The 15042-nt window shown below is 37.3% G+C and overlaps 1 protein-coding gene, 1 long non-coding RNA gene and 1 pseudogene across 3 annotated transcripts; 2 read left to right on the plus strand and 1 right to left on the minus strand.

Moving 5' to 3' along the window:
- LOC109040490 (cytoplasmic FMR1-interacting protein-like) overlaps nucleotides 1–3189 on the plus strand; it is a 41560-nt pseudogene extending 38371 nt beyond the window's left edge.
- Nucleotides 3190–4875: 1686 nt separating this feature from the next.
- Nucleotides 4876–10244, minus strand: LOC140225113 (uncharacterized). The gene is made up of 2 exons (XR_011900277.1): nucleotides 9897–10244; nucleotides 4876–5745 (listed from the first exon to the last, which is right to left on the minus strand). It is a non-coding gene; the product is annotated as an uncharacterized lncRNA (long non-coding RNA).
- LOC109040494 (uncharacterized) lies at nucleotides 5640–14693 on the plus strand. 2 transcript variants are annotated; one of them, XM_072302721.1, is made up of 4 exons: nucleotides 5640–5772; nucleotides 11532–11667; nucleotides 13047–13151; nucleotides 14282–14693. In XM_072302721.1, the coding sequence occupies exons 1-4, from the start codon at nucleotides 5648–5650 to the stop codon at nucleotides 14375–14377; spliced, it is 462 nt and encodes a 153-aa protein (XP_072158822.1). In that variant the 5' UTR covers nucleotides 5640–5647; the 3' UTR covers nucleotides 14378–14693. The 2 variants fall into 2 exon arrangements, with proteins under 2 accessions (XP_072158822.1, XP_018912006.1); XM_019056461.2 differs by lacking the exon at nucleotides 5640–5772 and adding an exon at nucleotides 10421–10476.
- The last annotated feature ends 349 nt before the right edge of the window (nucleotides 14694–15042 follow it).

Raw genomic sequence — 15042 nt, forward strand, 5'->3', positions numbered from 1 at the left:
TTTTCTTTCTGCAAAGAAATATATTTTTTTCAAATTCATGAGACTGCAGGCAAAGAAAAATTTTATCCCTGTCCTCAAAAAAAAACAAAGTCTTAACTCAGAGAAAATGTGCGGCATGTTTTCCGTTTAAAATCTTTTGCAGATAACGATTCACACAATACAAAGTTCCAAAATCAAGTCCTGAATAAGATATGAACAAATATTTTAAATTAAATAAAATGGAAGTTTGATAATACAAATGACATCACTTGTATTTTTGCCGTTTAACCAATGTTAATTGTAAACTTCAATCTTGTTCAGGAGTTGACTTCCAGACGTCTCATTGTGTAATTTGTTTTCCTCGCTGATATCAAAGAGTGAACATGCTGCTCAGTACTTAATCTCATAGCCTTTGTAAAGGCTGATTATCGTATTTCGCTCTTGTGTTTGAAAAAGTGATTTTTTAATGGCAATTTTCTAATAATTTGCTTTATTTTTCAGAGGGTGAGAAACCAGAAGTTAAGTCGCGGAAGCTAGAAGCCAAATTTAATTCTCTTCATGTGGTCACGCATGTAGAAAAACTTGGATCTGCCAAGGTGAGTAATTTATAAGCACCATTTCTCCACCTTGTTATGTACAGTTCAGGCCACTTCTTAGTGTTTAATTTTTTCATTTGCAATTTAAGTTTAAGTTAGCATCCTATCGAAAAGAAAAAATTATGCTACGGCTTACCTTTAGATACGACGAAAGTAACTACATAATGATTCTTGTCGTTCTGTGTGAAAATTGGACAACATCAAATGTATTTAGGCTGGTTCCAGTTTTAATCAGTCCAATTAACGTGATAATATCAATTGTATTTATCAAATGAGATCCACAATATAATACATAGTGTGTCCCAAAAGTACTGAACTTTTTTTTTTTTTTTTGTCGGGTGAACGGTAGCAGATATCAAAATACGGTTTGTGTAGAGTTAATGTTCTACTATATACCGATAAAACAAGACCAATCTGAGCTCTCGAAGTCAAAAAATGAATAATTTACAGCGTTTTGAATATGATTCACTGTCGAGTGAGTACCCTCTCTTGATATTGAATTTATAACAGGGGGATGTCCAGCTAAAGTCCAAACTACTCCCAGTTCTCCCCCCCCCCCCCCTAATGTTACTCACCGCGCCTCTACTTAACTTGGGCCCTTTTCATTGCTTTAAAGAAAAGTATAACATTGATTTTCTTTAAATTATGGTGCAGTACTGATTATGATGTGTAAAAAATTCATAGACAATGTTGAACGGTTCTGTTCTTTTCAAAGCTCGAATCAGAAGGGCATTGCTGCTGTGTTGCACTGCTTAAACGTGTCCAAATATGGATGTGTTGCAATATTTTTCATTCTTCGTTCCTTTTAAACTCATCAAGTTGTATGCCCTAGTATTTTTCTGCAATAATAACTCCAAATAATCTAGTGCAAGTAGATGCAAGAAAGTCTTCAGGGACCTCCCTCAAAAAATGGGTGTTCTACTTCACTCATCGCTCTTGCAGGATGAGACCCCTCTCCAAAGAGTGTTTAATTCTAGTTGACAATATTTATAAACATATTAATGTGCTTAAATCCGTGGATGGTTTATTTTCTCCTTTATTATGATTCTTGTGTCGTCTTACAGGGAATTTTTCAGTGAAGGTCTCAACTGGGCTGGCTGCACGATGTTTGTTCCTCTAGGACAGCAACGCAGGTTCGAAGCCCTCGACTTCTGTTATCATATTTTAAGAGCCCAGAGGGTTGACGGGAAAGACAAAAACGTCAAAGGCATTGTAAGTCCATTTAATCATTTTTAAATTTTTTTTTCTTGTCGCCCCCCCCCCCCCCCCCTTATCAGTTTTGAAGTAATAAGCAGTGGCTAAATACCAAAAATACATGTGTGTCAAAATGAAGAGATCTTTCATTTCTTTTCATTATTTGCCCATTTAATAACCCATGCTCATTATTTTAATTTTTTTTTTTCTTTCTTTTTTCATAAATTATTCTCCAGTTTTTCTAAGAGGTTAATGAGTAATCACTAATTCTTTTCACGTATGGGAAGTAACAAGTTGACTTCATAGGGTGTCTTTAACTTTTGAAAACCAGGAATTGTCAGGAAGTTCCGTCAGGTCAGGGAAGAAATAAGGAATTTGAAAAATCTTGAATGTTGAAATCTGAAAAATATCACTGGTATCCGCACAATCGAAAAGAAGCTCATCAGTTTGGTTAGGAGCTCAATCCCCGGAGTTACGTTTTAGTCACTTGTAATGAAATTAACCAATGCCAAAAATGTTACACTTTCAATTCCATGTGTGAAAATAGTCGACATTGAAAGTCAGAAAATGTTAGTCAGGGAAAACCTGCAAAAGTCAGGGAAATTTTTTCCTGCTGAGGCTGTAGACACCCTGTTCAGGTCACAGGAATTTTCTTGATTTTTTTGAACGAAAACAACCTACAAAAATCGAGTTCAAAGTTGCATAGTTTGAGCTTCCATTCCGATGGAAATTGCCGAGAAAACTAAGATGAAACAGGAAAATATCTGTCCTGTTGCAGATACATTTATGAATGACCCATTGTGACTTCCCTGCCGGGATTCATGGTCTGGACAGCATTGTTGCCAGATAGTGCTGAAATTTCAGTGCATTTCTTCATTTAACTAAATGTCAAACGTCCATATCTTTTCTCACGATCTAGCAACCTTGCTAAGCAGGCATTCCAATAAATAACTGCATGCAGTGGAAACAACAACAAAAATAAAAATTTGCCCAAATTTGAGACAAATCTTGTCCAAGAAAGATTAATTGATCTGGAGTGAATACACCTAAAATCCTTAATTATCTAAAGCATCCATCTGTTTCCTGAGCTAGGTTTTCCGAGTGTTTTTAATTTCTTGTTTCAGAACCTCAAACGGATGGTGGACCAAATCCGCAGGTTTCAGGTGCTGAACAAATTCGCTACATTAAACAAGTACCTGAAATCAAGCGAACACAATAGTGCCTCAGTCGAACATGTCCGCTGCTTCTCGCCACCAATTCACCCCTCCTTTGCAGCGCACGCACACTACTATCGATCGGAGAACCTGCAGTCACAAACCGTGCATAACCTCTAGTTTCTCATGCCGGAAGGAATTTGTGATTTATCAGATTAATGTAACAGTAAAGTTTTGTCAATAATAATCTCGTATGGTGAGCTGAACTCCTCTTAGGTGACTATATATTATCCTGCTATAAAAATCATCATGCTGCAAAATGGAAGTACCTATATTACCTACGTACACGACAACATTTCAACGGTGTAAGTCTTCAATCACATATCTTGTTTGCAGTGTCTGAAAATCTCCACCTCTATGTTATTTTCTTACAGGAGAACAAATTGACACCATTCCTTGAAGTTTGTGCAGAATTTTCTTCGCACAGAGAAGAAAAATCACGACAGTTTTAAAGAATTGCTGTTGAGAAGTTTTTCGGTTAAAAAATAAAGTATGACAGGAAGTCCACGACGTCGCAAACCGAGTTATGTGATTGCCGACTTACACCGTCGATTTGCACAATGAGCGCTTGCTCTCAGTCAAAATTTTGAGTGTTTGTGCAGCTTTGCGTGCATTCTTCAACATTCTCTCCCAAATGTGGATAACAAAACATATAAATGATGCAATGGATCATTGTTGTGGTTGTTGTACTGCAAAATTTTAGTTTAAATTTGATTCCTTTCTTATCTGATGCCGCAATCACACGCTGAATGTGAGAGCTGAATGTGGCTTGAATGTAGAAGTCATCAGTCCGATGCCTGAATTTTGCGCGTGTCAAGCTAAATTCAGCAACGAATCTCAGCGACCATCGGATAATGTCGGATTTGTCTGAACTACCCGAATAGATTCGATACACATCTGGATGGAAATAAGTCGAATTTGCAAAATTTCAGCTGTTGAGCAATGATTGTTGACTTCCATATTCAGCTGCCAAATTCAGCGTGTGATTCCGCCCTAACTCAAATTACTTACACTGATATGCCTGCCTCACATGATGAATTTAGCAGCTAAATATGGGAGTCAACAGTTGACATTTTGTAAATTTGAGTTTTCTTAACAAAGATTTACATCGAATTTTGTCAAATAGTTCAGACGAACTGATTACTGCTGAGCTCGGATCTGTATTGGTACCCTTAATTTTGAGCCTTAAATGCAAAATTCAGGCATCCATGACTTCCACATTCAGGAAATTAGACAGGCCTTAAGAGGGATATTTTGAGAGATCACTGTGGTATCAGCGGGCCGATTATTGAAATGTTGTGTTTGTCAGGCGGACATAGATGACATAGGTTAAAAGGCGGAGCGTGATTGGTCGGCTATGTCTTATCGCTGCTTTGTCGTGCCTATGTCGGGTTGACCTCTCGACAAGCTATCGGTACCTCTTAAGTTCCTGACAGTATGTCGATCATTCCACCTGACAAAGGCACGACAAAGCAGCGATAAGACATAGCCGACCAATCACGCTCCGTCTTTTAACCTATGTCATCTATGTCGATCCGACAAACACAAAATTTCAATAATCGGCCCGCAGACCGTATGTTTCATCATTGATTTCAAAAGAAATTGTACATGCCCTTATGAACTTTGAAAATGAGGTCTGTCCCAGCAGATCAATTATTGCTATCTAGTGAATTAAATAGAATTGAAGACATAGTTTGTGCATTAAAAGATAGAACTTATGCTGTAGCATATTATGACTTATTCTCTTTTTCCTACTTTGCACTTTTGAATGGTTAAAGTCATACATGACTTTCAGGATAAATTTGAACGGTCATTGTCTACGGTTCATATGGACATGGAATGATATTCTTACAGCTATGGGGAAACAAGACTGAATGACAAAAGGCAAGATATGAGCAAGATTTTCGAAGGCTTTAATTGATGAGATTTCATTTTCATTTTACAACACAATCAAATATTACTATGAAGGCAATGGTGACACACTCTTGATAAGTGATGTGACAGAAACTGATCATTAGATAAACAATGTTGAGCATCACTAGAGGTAGACAAGTTTAACACACAACATTGAAGATTTAAATACACATATCTTGATTGCGCGATTATCCACAGTTCGCCAACTATGCAGCTTCTGTGAACACATAAGATACTTTCCTTAGAAAAAAAATCATTGTATTTCCCAAGTGAGGACAGTGCTCTGCCTTCTACAGGCAAACCTTAAAATTACAGGACTGGGCCTAAATAAGTTGACATACCAAAATTGAATGCGCCAAAATGCGTATGTAAAAACTTAATTAGGATCCTAAAAAATGGGTTTTATTCCTACAAAGGTGTCGCCAACAATTGTAAGGGGAAGGCAGAATGCTGAATGCAAAGATGCATTCCAATATTTATTTACAGCAGACACCTGATATGGTGTTTGCTCAACACTTCTATTGAGTCTTCAATTGACTTAATGAAGAATCGTTAGAACTGTCAGTACGTGGAGTAATTAACAATAATTACAGTAATATTTGTGGGTTGTTTCCTTGTTAGACTTGTACTTTTTGAACAGGAGAGTATTCTGTAATTTTGTTTCTTGCAGTTTAGAAAGTAGAGAACAAGTCTGAGGAATGAAAAGAGGTTTTCTACTTAACATGCTATCGAAACGCTGTGCTTGAAAAGATGAGGGGCAGCTTAGTGCAGGAACTGACAGATGATTGTGAACATGAACAGTTGCGGATGATTCAAGAAAATTTTACCATCTGCCGATTGTACAGCCTCTGTGAACAAACAAAGAATTTTTTTGGGTAACAATTTTAATATTCTTCACATGAAAAGATGAATTTCATTGGGTATTTTAGGCAGACACCTGAAGTGGTGATCGTTCAACATTTCCCTAGAGTCTTTAATTGACTTGATGAAGAATCTTTTAAACTTCCAGTAGGTGGAGTAATTGATTAAGATTACAGTAACATTTCGACGGGTAAGTCGGCAATCGCATATCTCGTTTGCGGTGTCTGAATATCTCCACCTCTACGCATTTTTTTGAAGGAGGACAAATTGACATCATTCCTTGAAGTTTTTGCAAAATTTTCTTCGCACAGAGAAGAAAAATCACGGCAGTTTCAAAAAATTACCGTTGAGTAGTTTTCCATTTAAGAAATAAAGTATGACAGTAAGTCTGCAACGTCGCAACCGAGTTATGTGATTGCCGACTTACACCGTCGATTTATGAGTTGTTTTCTTGTTGGACTTTGACATGGAGTGTATCCTGTAATTTTGTTACTTGCAGTTTAGAAAATGAAGAAAAAGTCTGAGGAATGAAAAGAGGTTTTTTACTTACACAGTAACGAAACGCAGTCCTGCAGTCCAAAGCTGGAGAGCGTTGGGATCAGTGTGGAAAAATAGCATTTTCTCACACTAAAATTGAGAAATTAGAGGACCAAAATTGAACACATTTTAACTGTGAACGCGCACTAAAGAAGTGACGTTCGAGATTAGAACTAATACTCCGCATCAATGACATTTCTCCTTTGCATTTCTCACTTATTGATCACAAAAAAACTGTTACAACTCCATACTACAGGACCCAGTTTATTCCGGATCTAAGAATAAAACCGAGCTGAATTATGTACGATATAGTGCTCTGTATCACGCTCGACATTCTAATAGAACATCTTAAACCTAAAATGTTACTATAATTGAATAAAGCATAAAGAAATCGAGGAAATAATAATTTAACCAACGGTGCTTACCCGAAAAGACCGTTGTTAACTAAACTCGCCCTAACCTCCACATCCAATATTTTTTCTTATCGCTGGATGGTATTTCATCCTCTGGTAAAATTATTTTCTGCGGAGATGTTATTTTTGCTATCTAAAATTCATCTCTCTCTACTGACTGTTTCTCTCTATCTGCCATTTTTTCCTCTCCATATTGTAAGATGGTCATTGGTCTCCCACCAATTTTTATGAAGTTTGATGTTTTGATTGCTTTTTTAATTATTCCCATTAATCAGCAGGATCTTTCTCCCCATTATATGTATAAATAGTGTAGCTTTTTCGGAGGCGGGGGGGGGGGGGGAGGAGAAGCCCTTTTTGAATGTAGGCATAAAATGTTAAATGTTTAAAAATTAAAAATTTAAATCAAACCGAATACGCACTTGCCAAAGTAAATAAAGAAAATAATGTAGAAAGTACTCTTCCCCCCTCCCAATCCCCAACTTCCTCCCTCTCTCCTCCCCCATGATTAGTGGTCGGAACACTCGTGACGATTAGTGCCTTGAACGGAGGCGATATGGCAACACTGCATGAGGCACTCTTGCGCTCCTAGCGCATCCTAGTGGCGCACATGAGAGGCGCGCGCTGGTCTACGGGCTGCGCGGTAGTGTTCCTTCCTCAGTCTTTCTCCTGTGGCTTAGTTCGACAGCTATAGTTCGACACTTTCACCCCGCTTATTATGAGAAACGCCTTTTTCAAAGGTTTGCAACAGAAGCGGGTCAACGTACCCTGCTAGCGCACTGGTCAGCGATTGATTCTCTCAAAACCATTGGCGTTTAAAAGTCGGAGAATAAACCTTCAAAATCTTATAGAAGAGTATTTAATTTGAGAGCGAGTTGAAATTCTGTCTAATAAGAAAACCTCAATTTGAGAATTAATTACTAAAAGTTAGCTGAAAGTCAAAACGGTTTCTGGGCAATATTCCAAAAGTTGCCTGTCAGGGAAGCTAAGCTCTGATTGGTTATCACTGTAAGCCACTTGCTTAAGCGCTCGATTTGAAATTATTACGATTTCTTTTGACTTGCGACAGAGCACAGGGGCGAATTTCATGAGCCGCCTTGCGCATGGCGCTCGACCTGCCTTTCATTATTACACTTCATCTAGCGTTGAGAGTTCACTTTTTACCTCACACGACCGGTGTATAATTTTAAAAGGCGAAAATTACCCCAAAAAAAAAAAAAAAAAAATTTACACCATAAACGAGTTTCGCCGCCAGGTAGCTTCCTCCGCGAGAAATCTTTTTCCACCCGCCCGTCGGCGAACGCCTTAGCGCGGCGTGCTGCCAGTGTAAAACGCGTACTGACGCCTGCAAACCTACAGGGCTACTTCTCGCATTGCGCAATGCTTGAGGTATCCCTCTAGGTTTGTAGGCGTCAGTGCGCGTTTCGAGCTGGCAGCAGCAGCAAGCACGCCGCGCCGCAGCAGCGTGCCTTTAACTTGCCTACAATTAATAGGTACTCACGGGTGTTAAAATATTGGCAATTTGACATCAAATTCATTAGCGACTCATAAAAACATCAGTTACGAAACTTTCGTGATCTTTCAGTCATTATCCGACTTATCTCTTCCTATTCTTGAGTTTTGGACCATAGCGCGCTCATGAAATTCTCCTTGTGCTTATCGCTTACTTGTGTGCGGCTCTTGGAGTGGAGATCAATACATTGAAATGTGCAAAACCACGTAGCTCCATTGCGGTGTTTCAAAATTTATGCCCCTACTTTTTTTTTTCTCGAGGGGATACAAGCCAACTCTATAGCTTGAACTTTTCTCAGAATGTTCTAATAACAGCGAAGAAAAATCAAGGAATTTATTTTCGAGGAATAACGTTGATTATTTCCTAAGGAGACAAGAAAGTATGATAATAAGTCTGCAACGTCTCAAACGGAGGCACAAGGTTTCGCACTTTCCATAGGTATTGTTTTTTAATCTGATATCCAAAAAAAAAAAAAAAAAAAAAAAAAAAAAAAAAAATAAAATATAATTTTCGTAAACTTAGGGGGAAGGGGAGCCGACAACCCCCGAACGTGGCAGAGTCTGGAAAGGGGGCGCGAAGTCTAGAATGATGAGACGGGGGTGCAGGGATCCCTCGAATTAATTTGTAAATTGAATACGTACCTAGAACGTAATTGGTTGTTTTTATGTAACATAACGATGGCTAAAGTGCGACACCACGTATCTTTATTGCAATGACTCAAAATTTCCGCTCCCAATTTATTGTTTCTAGGAGGAATAAGTCCACTTTATAGCTTGAAATTTATAAACAAATATTCTACTTACAATAAAAGAGCGGAAAAACGCGGAAATTTTACAGAAATTACGTCGACTGGTTTTCCAAGGAAAAAAATAAATTATATATGTCTAGAAGTCTGCATCGTCGCAAACGGAAACACGTGTGGTCTCGCACTTTTCCCATGGATATAATCGTTTTTACCTTATTTCCAAAAATAAACATAAATGACAAATAATAGAAAATTAGGAGGGAAGGGGGGCCGCCAACCCCCATCGCCAGCCTTAATGACCACTAGGTTGTAAAGTGCAAAAATTACGTTTTCCTTTACACTTTACTAACAGGCGGATGTTTTTAATGGCGTAATCCGCTTGTACCTGAGCCGCAAAATGTCATTGAGAAATCTCACTTAATTAAATCCAGGTAGTTCCGCGTTTCGCTTGCGATGATAGTTCTGTCGTCATCTTTCTGTGATTCATATTTCCCTCCTCTTACCTCTCGCCCCCTCCATTCGGCGCCACGCAATGTTTTGACTCACTCCCCCCGCCTCCCCGCCGACACTGCATCGCCTTCTGTTATCATATCACGCAAGAGCATCATCTTATCTATCTACCTTAGCGGCCCTTGAGGTATCTTGTGAGTTTTTTTTTTTTTTTATAATTTCCTACTCTTCTTTTTTTACGTTGCATTAACCACCGAGAGGTATCTAAATCACTAACTTCTGAGTGCAAGACTCATTGCAGTAACTCAAGTCTGTTGGTAAGCACTCTACCTAACCTTTTCATTGTCCCTTTCTCTTTTTATTGTATACCAATTTGAAGTTTTTGCTGATATCTTATTTCCCACATTGTAAGCACATTTTCATTGAATACTCAAATGGTGTGGGCAGTAATGTACCTTATACTAATTAAATAAAAATACTTACTTCACGCTCTTGCTCCGCTTCTACCAATCCTATCCTCCTGTGACCCCCGATCAAGCATGAAACCTTTTCTGGAGCCGAATTTTCTTGCATTCCGGTCGTAATCTTGCCTTTTCGATTGTGAAATGCTTCATTTGAAACCTCTGAAATTTAATTGTCTTATCTTGTCCTTAATCTTGTGCAACAGCACATTCTCAATTAGGCACACACTTCAAATCTGGACTACGCCTGTCTATTGCGTTTCTGTAAATTCTTGATATCATCCTAACATTGTTCATTTCACTCATGATATTTTATCAATTATTCACACATTTCTTGCTGAATATGATGGGTACTTATCAGAGAATTTGAGAATTTCATGTATTTACATTAGATAAGGTTTTCATAGGTTGAGAAGTCTGAACTTTTTAAAGCTGTCCTCATTTGAATGCTGCATAGGTTTGAGATCTTATTCCACAGTATTTTACATTTTACCCAAAAGTGTGTTGAATTCTTACTTTTGAAACGCTGAAGTTTTATCATCATTAAATATTTTGTTAGTCATGAAGTATTTTTTTATAATATTTATCATTTCATGCTATTTGTAAGTACCTGCGATCTTCATTGAACATTTGTTCTTCCCATCATCATCATCCTCACTATGACATGCTTGTAAAGCATACAATTTCTCTCTCTCTCCTCTGCTTATTCTAAAATCCACCTCGTTCTCTAATAGTCAATTATTGGGTGCATCTAGGTTTTAGGATTTTTGCCTGTAGTAAAAGAAGGTGACTTTAGCTGAAGTCTCTCACTGTAAAATGTGCCTACATCTCCTCCATAATCAATGTGTACATAGAATTATGTCCAATTGCTGGTACTTAGATATAATATCTGATAGAAGTTCAGTCATCAGTCAGTAAACGAAATTTTATTAAGGTTTCCAAGCAGCAAGTTTGGCATTATTATTAGGTGTGCTTATATTTTGCTAGAATGTATCATTTTAAGGTGCATTTCTTGCGAAGTGTTGGATGAAGTTAAAGTATACAATCATGAATCTCAAGGATAGGTATATTTATGGCTGTCGCGAGCTATATCAAACTTAAGGTGATTCGTCTAGCTCAAGTGACGTGGTCGAACTGGCATGCGATATATCGCATTGATTAGTAAAAAATTTCGGCAGATTTTGAATTTTTAGCACAAAACAGGACAGTAGCCCCTGCGCATGAGCCTAAAGAATCATTCTAAACCCTAAATTGGCAAAATTCAGAGAAATGAAAGCAGAATAGTGTTTGGAAAAAAACCTCGCATTTGATTCAGCTATCGATTTCTGTATTGAATGCAAGGTTTTTTTCCAAACACTATTCTGCTTTTATTTCTCTGAATTTTGCCAATTTTTGGGTTTAGAATGATTCTTTAGGCTCATGCGCAGGGGCTATCGTCCTTTTATTTGCTAAAAATTCAAAATCTGCCAAAATTTTTGACCTAATTGATGCGATATATCGCATGCCAGTTTGACCATGTCACTTGAGCTTTACGAATCACCTTAAATTAGCTTGGCAACCAACATTGATTCATAGCATTTGGAATGGCAGGTTACAACTCAATTGAAGTGGTTAGTAGGGTTTTGCTATTCATCTCTAATTAAATTTTTTGTTCCAGTTTTATGGGATTACGATCTAGCACAATGGTGAATATGGAAGGACCTGTCGCAAAATTTGTCAAAGAGCAAATTCCAAAGGAAAAAGTTGTCATTTTCTCAAAGAGCTACTGTCCGTACTGCAAAATGGCTAAAGAGGTGACCCATTCTTTCTATCTTTTTTGTTTAAATTCTATCAGTAAAGAGGAGTTAAAGGGTTTTTGAAAATGAAGGCTTCGCTACTTTTTATGAATGAAACTATTAGACGAGTTATTCTTTTAGAGAGAATCTGCCAAGCGCATTACTTTTAGGGAAGGAAACTGTGAACTGTGTCTTTTTGTGCAAAGAAATTGGAGAGGCGGGCAGTTGTATGTGAACAGTAATGTGAAGGCTGCCTCAAAGAATACGTAGGCAAAAAATTCTCTGCATTCCAGGGTGTCTAGTGACCGGGAAAACTAGGAAAGTCAGGGAGATAAAATTGGTCAGAGAGAAGTCAGGGAAAAACGCAAAACTGGGAGAGAAGCGAACTCCCGTCGAAGATCGCGATTTTTTTCATAACTTTACGGCGCTTCGATATTTATTCTTCAACTTATTGGGCTTTAGTTTTCGACAAAACCCACTTTCATATTTTTTAATGTGATTTTTAATGTTTTGAATATTCACTCATTTTTTTCTTCGTTTTCACTCAATCCCCTCCTGCAGTTTGATACTTTTTAACAGCCGCTGACTTTATAAGAGTATACAAGTTTCACTTTCTGTTCCAAAAAAATTTTTCTTCTTCTATTTTATTTAAGTAAGCAAGTAAGTAAATAACTAAAGGCTGGGTTGACCGGCCAGGCGTCCTCAAGGGGCCAAGGCAACTGTCAGGAACTTCGCTGTCATGCACCCGAAGTTCGGCCGTGCTCCTTAACTTCGTACTATTTCTTCCTCTATTTATTTAATCCTCGAAGTTGCAAAAAGGCTTTTTGAAGTAACAAGCAAAGATCTTCCAAAGCACTACTATTAAGTACAAATTACGATGTAATAGTGGAAGAAAGAAAATAATCTTTTTACAACAGTCTCCGTTGACACCCAAAGACCGCAGAAAGGTTTTTATTCTTGAATTGTAATCCATTGCTTTGAAGGGTGGAAAACATCGTACAGACTGAAAGCAAATCTTGGTAAAAGGTCATGGAAAGTCAGGGAGTAAAAAAATTCAATAGGTCAGGGAAAACCTTGAAAGTCAGGGAGAATGAAAAGAAAAATTTGCTAGACACCCTGCATTCCTACTCAGTATGCAGTACATCTTTCAAGGATAGCTCAAACAATGTAGTTATCAGAACTGGAAAAAAGTATGGCTCATACTGTGTGTCACTATGAAATCTTACCACCTGAAATCCCGTTTTATCTGTAGCTCATTATGCACCCTCTGATGTACATTGCCTTTAATGGAGGTACAAAGCAAGCAGTTGCCTGCAAAATTTGGATTTTTCATTTTTAAATTAAATTGAAATTGAATATTAAGTACAACCGAACTTATGCCTATTTTACTTTTTCAGGTTTTTGATAAACTATCACAGAAATATTATGCCCTTGAACTGGACCAAAGAGAAGATGGGGAAGAAATTCAGGATGTTCTAAAAGAAATCACTGGAGCAAGGAGTGTAAGGATTTCTGGTTTTCATTTTCTGATTTAGACTCTAGTCTGTTGAAGTAGGAGTCTCAAGGGCCCTTACATTTTTCTCCTAAAATTATTTCAGGGCATGTTATTTATGGTTTGCGAATAAAGAGAGTGTATCCTGATGATAGCGACGGACACTATCAAATGGAATGACATGTAGCTCCATCCTCATAGACAGGATCAGGCACAAGTTGTTGAAGTCAATAAATTTTCCTTGATCACGAAATGCATAGACTTCTAGAGATAGAGAGGATTTAAGCATCTCAACAAACATCTAACGATCGTATTAATATGCTAAAAGGAACTTCGTGCATAGAGATTGTGTGTTATCAACTTCTTTCTAGTCTAAATGTGTCCAAATAGAGCTCAGTGAACACATCAAACATTTCTGAATTCATGTAAATGAGAAATCAGTGTGCTCTGTGCTGGTCATTTTCCTGCTCGGTTAAAAAAATTAAAGTCTTTCGTATTAGGTTGGCCACCTAATTTATTTAAGCGTTTTTTAAAATGAAATAATATTTTTTTGTGGTGAATGTTTTATGCAAGTTTACAAAGACCATGCATTCGAGTGGAGAAGAATTTTTCCAGGATCCTGCATTAGTTATTTGTCCAATGATGAGTTTTTTTTTACCAATTTTTTAGCCAATGTTTTTTTAATTCAATTTTGAATTCACTGATTTGAATTTAACACTAGTTGCTTTCTTCTTCTCATTTGATTTTCGGATTTTTTAACATTTTTAAAGTTTTCTGCATGAAAATCTGTCGTGAAAACATGGCTTTGTACTTAAAGTCTTACTTTGTCTAAAGGTCCATTACCTTGTATTGTCAAAAGTTTTGAAGACTCCAATCGCACTTGTGCACAACGTCAGGATTCAAATTTGCTTAAAATGTCTGCCACAGAAAGCATGGTAAAAAACTTCAAGAAATACAAGTTGGCATTCTTGCATAAAAAATAACTAACAGAGTTTCCAAACTCATAATTAAATAAAGACAGTTTAAAGTGTTTTCTCCTTAAAAAGCAATTCATCTTTTTATCAACAGCCATTACCCGCTGGGTAAGTGTTCATGGTGTTCCTGAACATTTTGTACTTATTTGGTGCTTGATTTTTCCAGGTACCACGAGTATTCATCAATGGGAACTTTGTTGGCGGTGGCTCGGATGTCAAAGCATTGCAAGAAAAGGGCGAATTAGTAAAACTCCTTCAATGAAGAACAAATACCGCTCTGGCAAATACGCTGTCCTCAGTCCTCTGCACAGCTCTAATTTCATGAGCTGAAAATGGTTCCTGCAAATTACGAGCTCCTAAATAACACACGTGTTTTTGAATGGTCAAGCCACCAAGGAAACATCGTATTTATATTATAAATCTTGTAAATTACTAGGCCCTTTTAAGCATTCTTTTTTGTTAATTTTCGTATTCATTTTTTTCTTTTTGATTTCAGTTTTTTTTTATTTTTGGTTTATCCATGTCCACAATAGTAATACAGTTGAGGAAATAAATATTTAATTAATTTTTTTTAAAAATGTTTGTTATTTTTCATGTGCACTAGCATCAGCACAAGTCCATACGTACTTTCGACTATAGATACTGTTTTCATTTTTAGAATCAGCAAAACCACAGGACTCCTTCTTAAGAGTGTAATCAAAGCTTTAAAGTCAATTTCCAGGATCTCTAGATTCAACAATATTTTTTTAATTCTCTTTCTTCAGGTTCAATATCAATGGCCAAAGTGTGAAACCATGTACCGAAATTGCAGTGTTCCAAAATTTCTGCTCCTATTTTATTTTTTCGAAAGGAAAGAAGGCAACCTGAGGTAGTGCCAACTCCCTGTCAGGTTATAGGAGGATTGAGTCAGACCAGAGCACCAGAGAG

Source organism: Bemisia tabaci, chromosome 7, assembly GCF_918797505.1.
Source record: "Bemisia tabaci chromosome 7, PGI_BMITA_v3".
Lineage (NCBI taxonomy): Eukaryota > Metazoa > Arthropoda > Insecta > Hemiptera > Aleyrodidae > Bemisia > Bemisia tabaci.